The 20,432-nt window shown below is 31.9% G+C and overlaps 1 protein-coding gene across 1 annotated transcript; it reads left to right on the top strand.

The window, feature by feature from the left end:
- The first annotated feature begins 12,358 nt into the window (after positions 1 to 12,358).
- Positions 12,359 to 20,215, top strand: LOC133194623 (uncharacterized). Its single transcript, XM_061330547.1, has 3 exons — positions 12,359 to 12,439; positions 19,716 to 19,745; positions 19,884 to 20,215. Exons 1-3 carry the CDS (start codon positions 12,374 to 12,376, stop codon positions 20,184 to 20,186), a joined length of 399 nt encoding a protein of 132 aa, XP_061186531.1. The 5' UTR covers positions 12,359 to 12,373; the 3' UTR covers positions 20,187 to 20,215.
- The last annotated feature ends 217 nt before the right edge of the window (positions 20,216 to 20,432 follow it).

The following is a 20,432-nucleotide window of genomic DNA, read 5'->3' as shown; positions in this document are numbered from 1 at the left end:
TCTCCACTTTTCATGATGGCGCCGGTTTTCCTTGCATGTAAAATATCAAAATCGTGAACAAAATGCCTGGAAAACGTCAGATATTTCGGACTATAGTCTACTGTGACAGATGAGTGGACGAAGGTGAATGAAATTTTAATATATATATATATATATATATATATATATATATATATATATATATATATATATATATATATATATATATATATATATATATATATATATATATATATATATATTAATAGCAGCAGTGACATTACTTTTGTTTCAACCCTTGTATCATAAAGGTTACATTTATAAAACTCGCAATATGTATACTTTTAAGACAAATTGATTTATTCATAAATGAAGAGTATTTCAGTTGATATATTGGTAGGGGTAGGTTTTCGAAAATAACGTAAACACGTGAAGGTAAAATCCTTCCATAATGAGAAAACTAGTATGCTAGTGACAACAGCTACTTGATTTGTCTTCCCAACTGTCTCATTCTATCTTTAAATTGATTGAAACTACTAAATATTTGAGGAAAGTAATGATTTGAATTTAGTTTTACATAAGGATTATAGACAGTTCACAGGTGCATCGGAGAAACTCACAGGTAATCAGTCCCCTTTCTACGAACTCGGAAAAATTAAGAAAAGAATGAAGTGAATACCTTATAAAGAGTAGTATCATAAGGTCATTAAATACATTTAAACCTCGTTATCTCGAAATCGATGACACAAAGAAAAAACTTCCAGCTATCTACGGATTCGAGAAAATGAGGGTAAAATATTAAAGAAATAAGTGGTTGGAACATCCAAATCACTTCGACTATTCCATGATATTAGAGTTATTGATATTCGAGATACCTATCTTTAAATGTACCTTTTATCTAAGTCATGAAAATGTTTTATTTTCTTTCTATAGACAAAAACAGAGTAATTTGAATCCTAAATAAAAATATATCATGAGTCAATGCATGGAGAAGCTTTCCTCTAATTTCATCATCCATTAATTAATTCATTGTGTTTATAAATAAATGAACTATAATATAAGGGTATGGTATGGAACAGGGATGGGGTAATTGAAAAAAGTAATTGTATAAAACTATAATATAAGGGTATAGTATGGATGGAATCCCATTCAGGACCTATCTAAAATATTTTTGAATTCGATAAAACGAATTGTCAAATTTGACGAATTTAATTTGTTATAACGAATTCTAAAACTTGTTATAACGAATTTCAAAACTTGTTATAACGAATTAATTTCGTTATAACGAATTTTTTAATTTGTTATAACATATTAAATTCGTTAAAACGAATTCGACAAATCGTTATATCGAATTCAAATATAATTTTCTATAGAACCCGATTGTTGAATTTGATAAAACAAATTCAATTCATTAAAACAAATTTTAGAATTTGTTAAAAAGAATTTAATTTGTTATAACAAATTTTGACTCGATAAACGAATTTAATTCGTTATAACAAATTTTTGAATTCATCATGACGAATTCAACAAATTTGTTATAACAGATTGAATTCGTTATAAAGAATTCAAAGAAATTGTTATAACGAATTAAATTCGTTATAACAAATTCGACAATTCGTTATATCAAATTCAAAAATATTTATTGATAGTTCCTAAATAGGCTTCCGTATTATAGTGTTCAAAAGTGGGCAGAAAATTAATTTGTGTGAAATGCTTTTAACTTTTAAAGGCTTTTCATTGAGTCTGAACTTTTCATTTTTGAAACCCAGTTGGGAATATGGTATTTAAACCCGGGTAATGATTAAAGCTTGCAAAATAACTTTAAAAAATTCTTAATGTTGCGTGAAGTGACTATATATTTGTGCGATTTATTCGATATATTTATATTCATTCCTTGCCTGTTGATTTCTCGCTATAATTGAAATCTATATTAAATTTATTTAATTCAAATAACTGTTGAACAGTCTTATTTTTCCAGATGGTTTTAAAGAATTTAAACAAAATTGAAACATCTTTACGAAGTCAAAAATTTATTTCAGTGTCAGAGATATTCATGAATAGCTGAGGATATTCATTTACAGTTTATGCCCTGTAAAATATGTATAACCGACATGTAGATAGACATTTTTCCCGTTATTTCTCGTCGAAACCTTGCTTCCAGTCTTCAATGTAACTATCATATGCCCACATGTACTCATCCAGGTGCTGGCCTGATGTTCAATTATTGCATAAGAATAAATCTTGCCATCGACATCTCCACCTAAATAGACAGTTCCACCCTTCTTCGTCAAAAAACACCAACTAAAGGAATAGACACCGGCCTCTTTAGCAGTGAACACACCATTGTCTGGGTCATAACATCCCCCGATATTTGCTGTCACTATTTTGTATTGTACTATGGTATTGTGAGCAAGACTGTTAATGCTCTTTGACAGTACAGCATGGAAAGCTGTCGTATGCTTTTTATCTGCAAATATACGAAAAAAAGAACTAAAACAGTTATTGCATCAACCAATTCTAAATGACAAATATTTATTAATTGATGATTCAATTACTTTCAATCACTTTTCAATTTAATTTGAATGAGGAAATCTCTTTCTACATTTCAATGAAATGAAAATGAAATAAAATGCTAACCTTAGACGCTATATCAATTATATTTCCTACTTAAACTACTCCGACATACAATAAAGTCATGATTAGTCATTGATATAGAAGCATTCTTATGTAGTGTCTGATTTTATTTATTTATTTATCTTTTTTCTTGAAATCGCTTCATTCAATTTTCAAAGTACTATACTATCAAATCATCATTTTCCAATGAGACTTCTGTCTATGGAATAAACCAGAAATGATTGACAAAACATCCTACGTATTAGCATTTGGCTGAGTTGTTTTTTATCAATTATAAGGGGAAAGACTTAAGTCTTCTTTTCTGATCTTTATAATGGAGTTCCTTGAATCTTTGTCGATGGCTTCATTTTGAATTCACCTGAGCAAACGGCTCGTACGAGCTTTTTTTCTGATCAAAGGGTGTCCAGTGTCGTTTATTGTGTATCGTCATTTTACACTTCTATAGGCCCATATAGCAAATTTGAACCAACTTCCAACAAAGCATTAATGAATAAAAGGGATTCAACTTTGTTATAAATAAGAGTCATTCCCTCTTTCAAGAAGAGATGATAATGAATTAGTTAAAATCATATAAATATTATATTTTAACTTAGTTAAGAAGGTGGCATCTTTTAAAGATCATCTTCTTAAGAGCCATTGGGCAAGAAAAAATTCAAAGAAATTTATGTGAAAGCTTCCTCAAACAGAGTTGAAATTTAGCTTGTCTAAACCAAGACCATGGGGTGGGTTTCAACCACAATAGGAAATAAAAAAAATTTCGCATTGCAATTTGTAGGAAAAATATCCTTTAAAATTGTCTTTTCAAGAACAGAGACATTATAAGTCATTTTCATTAGCATGTATCTTCAGGTAGAGAAGATTCAATTTTGTTCAAATCATGTCCGCTGGAGTTGAGTGGGGCCTCAATGAAGGATCTTTTTTTTACCTTTCACAGTTTTCTTCTTACAACATGGTTCCCAACCCATTTCACGACAAGTTGCTTTGCAGTTCATGACATTGTTTAGAAATCCTTTTGAAGTAAGCGTGGAGGTGGCAATGCTTGCAAGGCATAGTAAAGTACCGAGGAAAACAATCTTCATCTTTGATGTTTAAATTACCTTTTCAAAAAAAGAAAGTTTTAGAAATAAAGCTTATATTTTCCTCCGCAAAGCTTAATTGCAGAGAAAGTCAAGAAACTTTAATATGAACTTTGTTATGTTTTTTGAAAAAAGTATGTTCATTAGAAATTATCGATAATGATTTCTATTCAGACCACAACTCTCTCCTGAGTCAATTTGGTCCTGCTGTTCTTCATCAGTAGATTTTGTTTTAAATTGACATTTTTAATTTCATAAAATTTTGATTCCACATAAGCGACCGAAATCTTCCTGAACGGAACGATGATTTAATTAAAGTTGAATCCATACAACACTGGGATGCTTCAATATCAATACGATCAACTTATCCTTGCTGTTCTGGAGATTTTTTTTAATGTACACATGTATTTTGTAAAATTATTTATCTTTTATTTCCACCAAACCCTGTTCCCAGGGCTCATAATTCAAAACGGCCATTCCACATAATTTAGGTATGTTTTGCTTTTAAATAGATTTAGAGTGGTCTTGCCAACCCAATTCCGAGGACCCTGATCTAAACAGAATTTGAATGTATATTACCTGAAGATGCTTGCGTAAATACATTACTAATACTGATTTTGTGGTTCAATAGAGGAAGCCTTTTAAGGTTTTTTTCCTATATGTTTCTATATAAACTGCTTCTATTGAAGTCCCGCATTAACCAAGGGTCCATGATTTGAACAAAGTTGAGTCTACAGTACCCGAGGATGTTTCAGTATGTTCTTGAAAAAAAATATATTTTTGAAGTTTTTCCCTATATATTCATATGTTTTGAATTCTTACTGTGGCCCCACCTTATCCCAGAGGGGACATGATTACAACATTTTTTTAAAATCTATTCTACATAAGGATGCTTCCATATCAAAATAAATAATCATTGCTTTGCTTAACTAGAAGATTTTTTTTTTAAATATGTTTCCTATGGATTAATTCCCTTGTAAACCTTTCATATCCTATTGTGCTCTTTACCCAGGGATGCTTTATGGTGTTTCTTGAGAAGTCAAAAATGTGGAAATTTTACAGAGGGCTCAGACAGGTAGACGGACAGATGTACGCCGGACAAAATGTGATCAGAAAAGCTCACTTGAACTTTCAGCTTACATTGTATGTGAGATAATAAAAATGTAACTGTACTTACATGTACTCCAGATTAAAAGTTTTGTATTTGAATTATTTTTTCATGTCTATACACATATATACGTGTAACCAATATAATTAAAACAATATTTGATATCTCTGATATCTGAAACCAGTTATTAAACCCAAAGTGAAGACACGGAAGATATACATACAAACTATTTGCAAAAACACTTGTGCATCAGTCATCCATAAATTGAAGTAAAGCGTTAGTGTGACGATATTTTTTTTCCGATGCATTCTTGTAAAGTGCAGTATGAAATAACAAAACCTTTTCAGATAAAAATAATATTCAAACTTTTCAAAAATATAAAGTGTAAAGTGCAAAAAGTATGAAAATATCTAAATAATGTTTTGAAAGCATTACTATGTTTTTTAATTAAATTTCTTGATTATTAAAATTAAAATTCTTTGATTAAATTTCTTAATAAGTTCTTATTTTATCCACTCTTTAAAAACTCAGATAATAGTACTAAGAACTAGAATCTAGACAGTCAGTTTGAATATGGATGTAGCGTTTGTTCCATCGTTGAATTAAAGAAAAATGTTTAAAAAAATTTTTTGGTTAATATACTGAAAAGTAAACGTGCATAAGGTCTCTATCAGACTTACAAATCAAAAAGAGTTCACTCCTTCAGCTGATTTTTATCCCATCCCCACCCCTTCAAAAATATCAACCAGCCTCTTTAACATTGAAAAATCAATAATATTTCGTTTCTATTTTTTTTTTACTGTTATCAAAAAAGTTTGTAACGGTAAAAGTAATACTCATGAACAGCTGACTTTGACTTTTTTTTTTTTTTACATTATATCTTGATGATTATAATTATTAATATGTAATGTAACCAATAATAACGGGAAAAAATTGATAGAGAGGAATCGATACTGTACAAAATCTCATAGAAAACTGTTTGTATGCAGTTTCCGGCGCAAAAAAAAAAATATATATATCCAGTTTATTTCTTGAAAATATTTCTATTTAGAACAGTTCCGAATGCCATAAGTTTGATATTCAATACATGTTCAAAAGTCGTAGTACGGTACTTAAGTTTATCAACACTGAGATCGTCCTGGATAATGCTAAGCATATTAGTACGATGACCGACAGCGGCCGCCACTTTCTGATTAAGAATATTGTCATTTTGTACAGTGTTTTTGTCAATTTTCGTAATGCTATATGTACATGTACACTTTTTACACTGACAATTTACACCAGCGAAAAGCATTAAAATTCTTTCGTGAGATATGAAATTAAGATACATTAAACAGGTGGCTTGAAAGAGATAAGGAGCATTTTAATGATTTTCACCCTCAATTAGTCTGAGATATCGTAACCAAGTTAATCCTAGATTAGACGTTAATCGTCATTCTGTTACCTTGTTGTATCATTAAAAAAGATATTCTTGGGATTGTAATTAAAAAGGCGAATAAAAGTAATACGTTTGTTGTAATGGATATACATGAATATAATGGATATATCTCGATCCTCAGATTGTATTAGACAACTCGTTTCTACCTATTATGCAGAGGTAGAAAAACAGGATTTAGTAGCTCTACATGTGAGCATCCAATCAAAAGTTTATGGAATGTATCAAAAACAAAACTTTAGATACGGAAATATACCCGTTTTTAAACAAAAATTAAATGACAACCTTAAATGTGGGAGTCTGTATTTGCTCTCTAAATACATAAAATTAATAACTTAAGGCTTGAAACACTGTTAAAGGCCAACGCAACATCTCAAGACTTCCACCTGGTTGGCCAATTATTTTTCATGTGGCACGGGAATGAAAATATAGGTACATGTAACTAATGTGATCATTTCCTCGTGCGCATTGTTTAAAAAACAAAATTCATACATCAAAGACACGTCCAATTATGAAAAATCAAATTTCTGACAGACCTGGAAAATTTCATCCTGGTTACCTATGATGTGACCAGCAGGTACACCAACATGGAATTTAATGAATTAATTACTACAATCTGTCGAGAAAGCATATCTAGAAGACAATACTAATCTGTAATCACCCCGACCTTGCTGTTCTGCTAGAACCTTAAGCTTATCACCTTCAAGTAACCTGTTTTATGTATCTTCATTTCATATCACAAGAAAGAATTTTAATAATTTTCTCCAGTGTAAATTGTCAGTGTAAAAACTGTATATGGACATACAGCATTACCAGTTTAGTTGTAATTTGTCAACGAAAATTGACTAAAAAAGCTGTACAAAATGACAATATTCAGAATCAAAAGTGGCGGCCGCTGTCGGCCATCGTATATATGCTACTGCCAATATCGCCCTTGACCAATAGACCCACACCAATATGAAGTCTATAAGGAACTCAACCAGTCTTGGTGTCAATTTGCAATCTGCATCTTATTCCGGGCTGGTCGTCTTGTTCCTCGATCATCACCGCTTTTTTTTTATTCAAGTATCAATACCAACTAGTACTTTTCAATTCATTGTCGTCAAATTTCCTGTCTTATGGCTTCAAAATTAACACTTTATTTTATTACTTTTCACGCTGAATAAAAAGTACAATCAATATACATGTATGTATTTGTGTAAATGAAAAGACATTACAAAGCGTCTAATAGTGATACTTAATTACGTAAAATTCCATAACAATTTTTACAGTGGCAGTAATGTTATTGTTGACAACTTAATTACACGAACGATCACGTTACACGAACGATTCCGCACGATTAACGCACGATTAAACCTGTTACACGAAGGAACCTACGAAAGACCTGATATTGACCTGATGAAAAAACTCATATAAAATTATCAATTTAAACATTATATTTCATATTTTTGGGGAAAAGTATTTATGAGGAAAGCTGATTCTATTCTAAAATACAATTTTAGGGGACAATTCTGAGAATGTTTGCTTTATATCAAGGTAAATTCACAAAATTTAATGACCTAATAATTTTGAATGACCTGATATTTTTACTTAAGACCTCTGATATTTTCAAAAGACCTGGTGGTTTTAAATGACCTGATATATTCTTAGAACATAATTTTTGACAATTAAAATAGATTTCAATGTTTATGAGATAAATATTTGTAACAACATGTGCAAAAAAAAAAAAAACAAAACAAAACAAAAAAAAAACAAAACAAAACAAACAACCCAAAAAAAAAAACCGACTTTGAAGTGACCTGATAATTTTTCTACTAAAGACCTGATTTTTAACATGACCTGATATTTTGGAATGACCTGATTTATTCTGATAGCATAGTTTAAGATAATTAAAATAGATTTCAATGTTTATGAGAAGAATATTTGCAGCATTTCACGAAAAAGTGACTTTGAAATGACCTGATAATTTTCTACTAAAGACTTGATTGTTTTGCTTGATATTTTGGAATCACTTAATATATTCTTATGTCTGCAGTTTTAGAGAATTAAAATAGATTTTATATTGATATAATATATATATATATATATATATATATATATATATATATATATATATATATATATATATATATATATATATATATATATATATATATATATATATATATATATATATACGATTCTACACGTTACACGATCTTACACGATTGCTAAGGCACAATTCTTTACCCAAAATAAGTAAAAATATTTAGGAGTGAATATTTTCAGAACGAAATAAGGCTTAATAGTTACAAATAATATCATAATTGATGCAATTTATCGACTTTAGAACACTGAAAAATTACTTAGTAATGGATATTTTTGAAACCAATTAAGACTTAATAGTTATTTTAGATTACAAATAATTATTTATGAGACTCTCCGACTTCGTTATGATGTAATTTTTGATTGATTGCTACATGTTCTATGAGAATTGAAATAATATAGGTGCATGGCCGTGAGTTTTGATTCCGTTGGACTTTATGATATGCAGTTAGGGGAATAAGATTAAAAAAATAATTTCATATAAAAATATTTCCATTGGTGAATCTCTAAAATCAGTAATTAATTTACAATTCATTTATTTGCAGAAATTATAAAAATAAAGTAAGTATCAGAGGTAAACACTGATGAAAGTAACCTCGACAATCATGTCAGTAACATTTGCCGACTTAATATTTATTTCAGCATTAAGAATTATTCATTTTTTTGTTAAGATATACATTTCTGATGTATCGATAAAACAAATCTTGACCAAACTTTGCAGTAAATATAATGAGCATCAATGTTCAGAAAAAAAATAGCTGAATATCTAAAATACATTTATCATTTAAAAATGTTACAATATTTTAAGAAAATCTAATATATTGAACGACTTACTATATTGCTTATTTATTAGCGATAATTAGTTCGTTCAATTATGTTAATCGCGCTTCATTTCTTTAAAACAGACAAGCGAATTGCCTGTTTAGCAAATTACATTCCGATAAAAACCTACAAAACGAAATTTGCACGTTTCTTACCGCACGATCACGAACGATTAAAACCGCAAACGATTGAGCCTGATCAATACACGAACGATTCCTCACGTTACATGAACGATCACGAACGTTTCACGAATTCTATACGACTGGTTTGTCAACAATAACGCTGCAGCTTCTGTAACATATAACTACAGTAGGCAGGTGGAAAAATACCGTTTTACTGGTTATGAACATCTCAAAGTATCTTACATGCGCATAGTTACGTAGCTGAATATTTTGACAGCATTTCATGTACAACCAAATACATATTTATGTATTATAGATAGTAAAAGACAGGTTTTTACGTAACTCAAGAAATAATAACAAGAGATAGAAGCAATGGCAGTTTTGAGAATATATTTGATATTATGGGATCAGTACGTTTGGCCATTAATTTTCCTGCAGGCACGACATAATCAGAAATTGTCAACGTAAATAGGCATTTTTTAGTGTTTGGTTATAAAGGCTGAAAAAAGTTATTATGGTTAAAACTTAATAAAGCTTGTAAAATGATATTGGAAAGAAATTCTTAGTACAAGCATGGATCTTTGAATAAGTTTCTGGATCGTTTACCTTTATTTATTTATTATTTATTATTTGCTTATGCATTTTTGTCAGACTTGTAACCTCAAGGGAAAAAAAGATAATAAAGAAAAAAAGAAGGAAAAAGAATATTAGTACATTTTACTTATAGTGTGACGTCTTTGCTGTTGATAAACAAGACTATGGCGTTAGGTTCTCTCAATACAAGTATCCCTCTATGCATGAAGTAAAAAGAATGAAAATATACATGTATCCCACTTCCAGTGCTTAAAGTGTTCTGGTGCAACATGTACAGTATGTATGAATTCCTGCAGATAGGACATACGTGACAATCCCTAATGAATATCCTGCTTATCAGGAAATTAAACAAATTTCATACCCTCCCCTCCTCAATCACTATGCAATATTGTGACTTGCTAAAGATTATTTTAAAAAACAGATATCTACTACGGTCACAGTCTCGTCAACATCATTATTTTAACCAGGTCAACCACAATTTACCTTGATCTGATTGCAGTGAGTGGCGGAATATGCCTCAGGAAATCATGTATCTATAAGGTAAATATTTTGTGTAAAACAATTTACTCTGTGATTATTCAGATAAATGATTTGAAAATTTTGCGACGTAAAGATACTATTTTAAAGTATTTTTTAGTCGATTTAGTATCGATTAAAGTCGATTTAGTATTTTTTTTAAATTATTTTTTATTACCAACAGGTGTTGAATAAAAGTAATTTTTAATCTCATATTTCATATCTCAAATTTTACTGGACAAGTATATTTCTTTCACTTGAGGGTTTTTTTTTTATTTTAGAACTAAACGAAGGTTAAAAGTGTTGAGTAAATAAGAATACGAAAAACATAATGAAAATCGGTATCTTAAATTTCAACCATCGTGAGATCCGACTACATCTAGTTTGATATAAAATCCTTCCACTATGAGAACAGCTGGTTAATATGTATCTGATGAGCACTTGAATATCGTGTTTCTTTTGAAATGACCAACTTAACCCTACCTGAACTGAAACTCTGAACTCATAGTGAAGTGCAAATAGGTAGCAACCGCCTTGCACAACGTTTGCCCATTAATTCCATGAATAAATACGATTTTCAAATATTCATGACTGTATAAGAAACTAGTTATGTTTGAAAAACTACACATCACCCTGAAGCCTTAATTCAAGATCGATTATTACAATATTTTGGATTTCCAACGCCTCAGCATGAGCATCACTGAAGAGACAATTTGTTGAAATGCGCATCTGAAGCATTAAAATTTGTACCGTATGTGATTTATATTATGACCTCTGGGTCGAGGCCTATATCTGCTGGTGGACTGATAGTCCCCGAGGGTTTCTACAGCCCAGCAGCTAAGTACTTCGGTACTAGCTTGAAGATACGGACATACATTTAATTGCCCTAGTAAAATTTAGAAATTTATTTCAAAATTAAGGATTATTTCTCTTGTGCATATCTCTGATTCTTCGACGTATGTGGCTCCAGATTTTGGCACTTATTTCAGCTCTTAGGTCTTTTTTATTTAAATATTTTGGATTTCCACTGCTTCTGTAGAAGCATTACTGAGGAGACATAATTTGTCGAAATGCGCACCTGGTACATCAAAATTGGTACCGTATATGGTTTTCATTACATATTAACAATTCGTAAACGGCCATTTTGCCAAGGTAGATAAGACTCATGTGTAAGACTTTTAGTTTCCTATTAGCATTTTTTTTTCTTTTGGACTTTTTTTGCATGTTTCTTATTGTGTTATCAATATATTATAACATAATCATCGCTGATTCACAAAAATATTATAGCTAGGCGAAGGAATCAGTACTATTAATAAATTTAAGAACAAGGTCTCATAGGGCCTATTTTGGCCCTGTGAATTTAGGAAAAAAACAAAACTGCTCAGTTTTAGTTGAAAATACCCTAAATTTTACATGGACCCTTGGTGACTCCATATCTATTAAAAATGACGTAATTTCCTCTCAATTCTCTCTAGTCCATGTATTACCACGTCATGAATTGCATCATTATCCTGGAAACCTGAAAATTAATTAAAACATGGCCAAATTTAATACTGGTATTTTACATAGACCAAAACATCTATATTGTAATCCATATTGTAATCCATTTTGTATTTTTTTGAACCGAGGGCTGGGCGTATGTTAATTCTATGCTGAAAGTACTCAAATAAACCAATTTTATTCAAAATTCAAGAACATTGCAATTTAACAAAGCCTGACTTTCAATACCTGGAATCGCAGAGGAAACTTTTCATAATAAAACTCCAATTTCCAACTTTATATTGATGTTTGAAATTAGACATTGAGTCCTGATCAGTTAATTGGGGTATGGGCAAGGCCATTTTATACTCTTGCTTGTTATTTGCTAAAAACAGGATATATATTTCAGAAATAAAGCCAATCATGTATTTTACAAAAAAGGGATCAGCAGTAGCCATGCACTTTAGAAGGGTATATGGTTGAAAGAAATGTTATATTTTGTAGCAGATCAACGGACAAAAGAATGAATCTTCGGGATACTGGTGAACGTAACAGAAGAGAAGAAGATCTTTACATCTACGTGGACCATGTAAGAAAATGTTTATATGTAACCTTGTTTCTTCCGATAAAAATATCATTCAAAATATCAGTACAATATAAAAATGTTCATGTTTTTGTTTGTTATAAGAATAATCCATTAGGCCAAGCAAAAAAAAAAAAATTGGTTCTCAGGCCATCTTTTAGAAAATCAAATGAGGCAGGCAGGTTTTTTTTTTTTTTTTTTATTTTCAAAAAAAAGATCATTTTCATATTAATACTACGTTACATCACGTATTTCAATTAACACTCAAAATTGTCATTTGTCTTTCTGTTTTTTGGTATTCTTTTCTTTCCACAAGTTACGTTTTCGTTTAGTGGGAGCTTTATCTGTATGATTAAGACAGACAGGGTATGCACCATCCACTTTGTGTACATTGTCGCTGCTTCCACAGCTGTAACAAACATCAGGAAAACAAGCACTACTGAAATAGGGAATCTCAATTGGACTCGAGCAAGACAAGTTCTTTCTCACGAAAACCTTTTCCAACAGAGAATTTATGCGAGGGGCCTTGGTAAATTCTGAAGCTCTGAGATCCTGTAATTCACAACCACATGAGTATTGATATAATTCAATGATTCTGCTCAGCAGCGCAAGTTCTTGTGCAGAAAGCTTGTTAGCAGCATAAATAACGCGTGGCTTGTCACATACAATACAGGAAACAACTTTCTGAACAGTTTTAGTAGTTTGGGCACTAGGGGAGAAAGGTATTCCATGATTTAAGGTTATTTTTGTCTGCAAAGATGGTCTGTGCTCTTCAGTAGTGTCTATTCCAAAGACATCATCAAAATCTTTGTAATGATTTTCTTCACCTTAAAAAAGAAACAAGATTTTTATGAGGCCTTTAAACTTCTCATATTTATTGTACTAAGGGAAAATGAAAATGAGTTCAAAGGAATAGCATGGATTGGACTGTGATTTGAAGATACCTGGAACTGGATCAGGGAATCTATGAAGCTGACCAAACACATCAGGGGGTAACCGTGGTGGGGTACATAAGGTGCATGTAGCATCTCCACATTTCTTAATGCAAAAGAAGTAGGCCCTACTGGTCACACAGTGATCAAGAAACTTTTGTAACTGTGGCCTGAAACATTTAAACATGAAGTTAGTATGCAAAACAAAATAATGTATATGTATGTTGCAATATCACCATCAAAATATAGTCAAAATTGGTTTATTCTCAAAGAATAGTGAACATATTTGTGTGTAAAATGAGAAAGAGATTTGATCAAAGCAAAGGTTGACGAACATGCAGACAGTTGGAAGAAGACATTAATTTTCTTTTTACCACCTGAAATAAGTATGCCAAGAGCTATTAGGATGCAAGCATATTAGTAGATATTAAGATTGCTGGACAGATAGAGTTAGGAAATCTAGATAGTATATCTAAAAGCTAGTACATATATATGGGTTACGGAAAATGCAAAAACATGCCTTTAAGTAATGGTAGTTCCAACATACTCCACTGTCTTAAAAGTAACAACAAATACAAGGAATTATTATCATCAGAAATACCATTTCAAATACTTATTTTTCTCACTGAATCTGAATGAAGTTTAACTCTTAATTTCATAAATATTTCAGTTTTGAATCAAATGCTATAGATGGCACAGTCTTAAAATTACCTGTCTTTTAACTCCTACGAAAGTTTCTGTTGTGACATTTCACACACTATCTGGGCCCCAAATCTCTCTAGCGTCTGCCACATGCCATTAATCTCCTCTTTGGACCCTGCAGGAAAGGTTTTAAATGGTCTTTTCTTTCAGATGTAGTCGTTCAAAGAGTTTAGTGAGAAGGATCTGTAAAATTGGAAATTGCATTAAAATACATGTATCAAATTTCAAAACAAATTGTATTAAGACACAACATATTTCTAAATGCATACTAAAACAGCTGTAATCTAAAAATTCATACCTTCACTGGTTCAATACTGTCCAGAATCTCTTGCTTCAGCAATGGATCCTTAGCAATCTCTCTAATCTGTCCTAATCCTGAAGCTGATCTCAATTTCTTTTCACATTCTTCTGATGCCTCTTCTCTCATCAGACCAACACACTGCAAAGCCAAATTCAATATGGACATAATCCTCTCCGGAGGATTCTTCCATGAGGACATAGGGGGTGTTCTTGCTGCAACTAGCATGTCATAATCACCTTGGAGAAAAAGGCATACAAGCCCTAATTGCACCGATAAGTAAGTGAGACGGTGATCTGGTCCTCCATCAGTGTACAAAAATAAGATTGGCTTATTCTGGTTTTCTTGGGTTAGAATCTTGGATAGCTCAGTCATGTGACGGAGAGGAGTAGATGGTTCTAATGCCAAGTCCTTTACACCTACATATACTTGTCCCCTGTAGAAAGAGCCATAGATGGAGTCTGGTATGTCTATTAACATGCAAACACTAGGCACAACACTGAACTTAGTGAAATCATGGTCTGATACTGCAAAAACTTTATTCTGACACAATCACTCGCTTTCCTCTTTCAACTGCAGCCACTGAATGGCCAGGTTCTCCTACCTTACAATGGTGCTTATCATCCATGCATACAAATGTACTATAGTCTCTAAATTTTACTGCCATAACTTTCTGGTAATGAAAAATAGCAGAGGCATAATGGCAGTCCTGATGTTCTTTCCGAAGCTGGCGTGACTGTACTTGAAATTTCACAGATAATTTTCCAGTATACTGTAAAGAACTGATGCTGGATGGGACTTTTGGAGCAAATTGTAAACGCAGCCATTGTTCACTAGGTATTGGTGTATCAGGAGGACACTGATCTTTCACTTGCCTAAGTAAGTCTGGTACTGAAATTGCTGCTGCAAGATGAGTAAATGAGTCATGGCGGCGATCATCAACAGCGGTTTCAACAACGTTTTCTAGATATTCCTTCGTCTTTTCAAAGAAAACTTCATATTTTAATGGACGACCTTCATTGTGTTCACGCAAGTCTGTAATGATACTGGGATCATGCATATCAAATGCCTGTTGAACTCTTTCATCAATCTTTCTTTCATTTTCTGTTGTTGATGCACTACTGTCACCAGTCAATATTTTGTATGCAGTTCTTGCATACATGGATTTCACATCAAACACAAGTGCAGCACTCTGAACAAACTTTCGCCTCATAGCTCTTGTATGGTAGACAGGGATTTCTTTGGTTATATTTTTAATTACTTCACTGTTCTTTGCCAAAATATCATTTTCTGTGTCATTAGGTGAAACACGCCATATGAAATTGTGTGTCCCCAAGTTATTTCCTGCTGAAATACGAAACAAATAACACTTCTGTTGCATTCCTTGATGAACATTTTCCAAATAATATCTGCGCTTGCGTGTATCCACAGGAGTGTATTCATCAATGCATAGTGGGACATAGAAATCAGCAGTTAATAAATGTTCTGTCAATGATTTGTATCGCGACATCACAGTTGGACAGACAACATACTTTGGATACAAGATTTTTAAAGACTGTGTGTCTTCTGGATTTCTTACAGGAAACATCTGTTCTCTATTTTCACTGGTTCTTTTTGCAGCATCTTTCAAATAGATACAGTATTTGTTGCACATTTCTGACAAATCACACAAAGCTTTCTTGATAGGATACCACAGAGGTCCATTAAGAAATGTACTCTCTAAAGCCAACTCTAATTTAGCTACATGAGACCGCAAGACAGGATGTCTGATATCCTCTTTCTTGTGTTTGTGTCTATCTGGGTTATTGAAACCTGCAAGATGCTCAAATAAGAGAGGAAGATTACAGCTTCTTTCTTCCATTCTGTGTAAGAAGGGATCTATATACCATAAACAGTCAGTGAGGGTATGTATTAATGTTGTACCTGATTCCAGAGATGAATGTGTAAATCCCAATCCCGCTTTCTGGATCATACACAGAATCTTGTTAAATAACACTCTCTTGTTATTTGTGATTTTAGTATCTTCTGAATAGGGTTCAGGTAATACCATTTTTCTGTGGGCCATCATAAGAACATCAAAAGCACTTCGATTACGCTGCTGACTTGAATCTGAATTTTGCCCGTCATCACATTGAACTGCATCATGATTTTCAACTAGATTATATCTCACATACCTTCCAAACAAACCAACAGTTTCATTGATGCCAACTGACAGCATCACTCTATCAAACGAATCCGTTTTTGATTTTCCAATCGATGCTTCGACTGCATAACTCGTGTACTTGGAAGGAAAAGTCCACCATTCAGGCCCAATGTGACCGTCTCGAATGGAATTAAATAAATTTCCAACAGATATGTTGGCACTGTAATTGCCTATTATGCTCCAAGGCATCAAAACAATGGGGCCACAAGTAATCTGACACGATAACAGTGCCATGACTGTCCGAATCCGCGCCAAAACGTCCTCTCTAAGGTAAACTACTAATCTAAGTCTATTTTAAGCGGAGTCATATAACTTCACCGTTTGTATTCAAAAACGCTTTAATGATAGAGATCTGGGCGTTCTAATTTTAAAACCCGTCATGATAAAATAACGATTTCCGGAATACTCTGAATAATTTTACCGAAAAAAAAAACATATGCGGCGGGGTAAACTTGAATGCGGCGGGGCTTGAGAACCAATCATTTTTTTTTTTGGCCTTATTTATTTTAACTACACTCTAAGCAACAGTTTTATTCTAACATGTACTATATGTATGTATTTATTGAGCTATTATATTTTAACATTATTTTATAAAGTTTATAATTATTTACAATTTTAAACATACATGATTTTTGATTTTGTTGATGCAGAAACCTGTTCAAAACAATTCAATAAATATGGATAAGTATTTGTCGAAAAATTCGAAACCATGCAGTGTTCCTATTGGTGTTTTATTTATTATTTCAGTCATTTCGCGTATCTGATTGCAGAGTTAATACATACAAGGTGGCAATCTACATGTATCTAAAATTTTCTTTCAATCTTAAAAAAAATATTTGCTGTAATTTTTTATTTTCCTGTTAAAAAGTGCAAATATTATATAACTGCCTGTAATATATAACTTAGTGATCAATAAAACTATTAAGAACCCAACCAAAAATACTTTCATTAGTAAGTTTAAGTTAACTATAGATAACTATAATTTACTATAATTCACTAAAGTAAATCAAACTGTCAAAGTTATTACTAGTGATCTTTTTTTAAAGTGGTAATTACATGTAGTATATAAAAGTTTCAAAGTTATAATAATAATATTTCCATTTCTGTTTGTTTTCTCTGTGATATCTCTTTGAAAGTTAGGAGAGTTGATTTCTTGATCATTCTAACGGAATGCAAATTTCGCCAAGCGAAAGGTCAGGAGCTAAGAAGGCCTAATATGCATGTAATTCTCGTGCTGCTGTCTTTGTGTCTGACTCTAAGGAGGCCTAATATGCATCTAATTCTCGTGCGCCTGTCTTTGTGTTTGACGTCAGTGGGCGGGGACTATTGAAATTGACATGTGAGGCCTCGTGTAATTTAAATCTCTTAGTCTACATTTTTAAAATCTAAATTTACAATTTTATTTCACAATGAAATGGAAATATAAAGAATAACTGTCTAGTTAGTAGAGTATGCCAGGGACATCAACGATAGTTGGAAACAAGGGATAATTTGCATAACGGGCGAAGCCCTGGCATACTCTACTAACTAGACAGTGATTCCTTAAGTAAATCATTTTCTTTGATGAACTTCTCATCTTATTCTAAAACTTAAATATTTTCAAGTTTTGCAGAATTCTCTTATTTAACCAATTATTCTTATTTAAAATTTTCTATTGTAAGTACTTTTGAAATCTAAAAATGTTCAATGTCTGCTTATGAAAAGATACTTATGAAAAAAAATCACCTCAATCTGTGTGGGTGTTTAGCTCTCCTGAGCTGAAAGCTCAAGTGAGCTTTTCTGATCACCTGTTGTCCGTCGTCCGTCCGTCTGTCTGTCCGTCTGTAAATTTTTCATATTTTGAATTTCTTCTCAAGAACCACTGGACCAATTTTGACCAAAGTTAATACAAACCATCCTTGGGTAAAGGAGAGTTTAGATTGTAAAAATGAAGGGAAAAACCCCCTTACAAGGCGAGATATTCAAGAAAAAAACAAAAATAGGATGGGGTCATTAAAAAATCATCTTCTCAAGAACCACTGGGCCAGAAAAGCTGAAACTTACATGGAAGCATCCTTGGGTAGTGTAAATTCTACATTGTTCAAATCGTAACCCCTGGGGTAGGATGGGGGCACAATGGGGAGTCAAAGTTTTACATTGAAATATATAGGAGAAATCTTTAAAAATCTTCTTCTCAAGAACCACTGGGCCTGAAAAGCTGAAACTTACATGGAAGCATCCTGGGGTAGTATAGATTGTAAATTGTTCAAATCATGACCCCCGGAAGTAGGGTGGGGCCACAATATGTATTACAAGAGGAGAATCTGGTGAAGAGCAACAGGGTAAAAGTTACTCAGGTGAGCGTTGTGGCCCATGGGCCTCTTGTTTGTATTATTAAGATGGATCTAGTAAAAGAAAGATCCAATGACTTTTTATATTTGAATGGCACATTAATTAGTCAAAGTCTGCGAATTCCATTAAGTACTTCAAAACAGACGTAAAGAGTCATCAACATATTCACAACGATATACAGAACAAAAAGTGATGATATAGAAATAAAAGTTTTCAAAGTTAACAGTATAGTTTCACAGTGATTTCTATAGTAAATAAAATTATCAAAGTTATCACTGTAGTTAACTATAATGTACATTGTTATATTCAATAAAGAAGATTCTCTATATTTTCTTTAAAGAAAAACAGTCAACATAATTGATATTAGCTCGTCTTGAAAATATTGACTGTCATTTAATTTTTACCATTGACCGGCAAAGAGAGTTCTCCCGCAATACTGTTGGTGTTAGTTCTGATTAGTAGATTTAATTTATTGTAACGTAATTTAAAATCAATTCCTTAATTAGGTCAACTGTTCTTGAAATATTAACAAACTAATCGAACTACTTGAAATGTATACATCAAGATAAACCTCATCTACGATGCCTTCTCTTATTTTTGTACGCAAAAAGTTTATAAATAAAAGTAAAAATATTTTATAGAAGCTATTTATCATTTGTAAATTATGAACATTCTTCTTCACATATATGCTATATGGACCTTTTATTTTCAATTAAGAAGAGTATAGAAGAAATGTTGTTCAAAAATTTATATTTCCATACCCCGATCATTAAATGTATTTATAGAAGATTTCTTTTTATTTATTTTTTCGTTAAGGAATTTAGTGATGGTGGAGGATATCTTGAGGTAAAACCTTTCAAACATTTTTTTCAGTAATTAAAAAACGGAACCACATATGCTATAATTCGTTTTCTAAACTTAGTTATTTTAATTCAACAATGTGCGATAATTCTATTTATATTGTACTTATCATTTTCTCTGCAGCCCATTGGAGCAAAACCTATCGAAAAATTAAGCGTCAACACCAATGTAAATCAGTCGAATACATCGACAAAATCTTGGAAACCTGTGTTGGTTATTCTCCTTATAAGCTTTCTCATCTGTGGACTTGTCACAACGAGCGCATTATTTGCTCTGGAGAAAAGTAAAACATACGTTATTCACACTGGCGTAAAAGATACTTTTCACATGAAAAATTTCGTTCATGTTTCCATTATTGTGGTGGTCCTGCTGATTTCGAGATTAAATGTATTGAAATATAATATTTTTTTCAATACATTTTATTAAATACATTAATTCTTTATAATTATTGTGATTGTTGGGAATATTTAAAATATTTAAAACTGGCATGTAGTTTTTAAGAATTTCCTCCTTATCCATTTTTCCAAAATGTGACCCTCTACTGCCCAGAACTATAATTCGAAAAAATATTTTTTTTTAAATCTACACTACCAGTGAATGCTTGCATATTAAAATAGCTAAACATGGCCGTATTGATATTTTTTTCTACGAAGTTCTTTTCAAGAAAAAAAA

The sequence above is a fragment of the Saccostrea echinata genome, unplaced genomic scaffold (assembly GCF_033153115.1).
Source record: "Saccostrea echinata isolate AGI-Se365-2 ecotype Australia unplaced genomic scaffold, CSIRO_AGI_Sech_v1 ptg000029l, whole genome shotgun sequence".
Lineage (NCBI taxonomy): Eukaryota > Metazoa > Mollusca > Bivalvia > Ostreida > Ostreidae > Saccostrea > Saccostrea echinata.
Note: the sequence above shows the minus strand (reverse complement) of the source record. Positions and strands in the feature narration are given on the sequence as shown.

Excerpts from the sequence above, each read along its gene's own strand:
- LOC133194623 (XM_061330547.1), top strand. The coding sequence starts at position 12,374 with ATGAATCTTCGGGATACTGGTGAACGTAACAGAAGAGAAGAAGATCTT. Across the intron at positions 12,440-19,715 it reads TTTACATCTACGTGGACCAT|GAATTTAGTGATGGTGGAGG; the intron begins GTAAGAAAATGT and ends TTTTTCGTTAAG. Across the intron at positions 19,746-19,883 it reads ATGGTGGAGGATATCTTGAG|CCCATTGGAGCAAAACCTAT; the intron begins GTAAAACCTTTC and ends TTTTCTCTGCAG.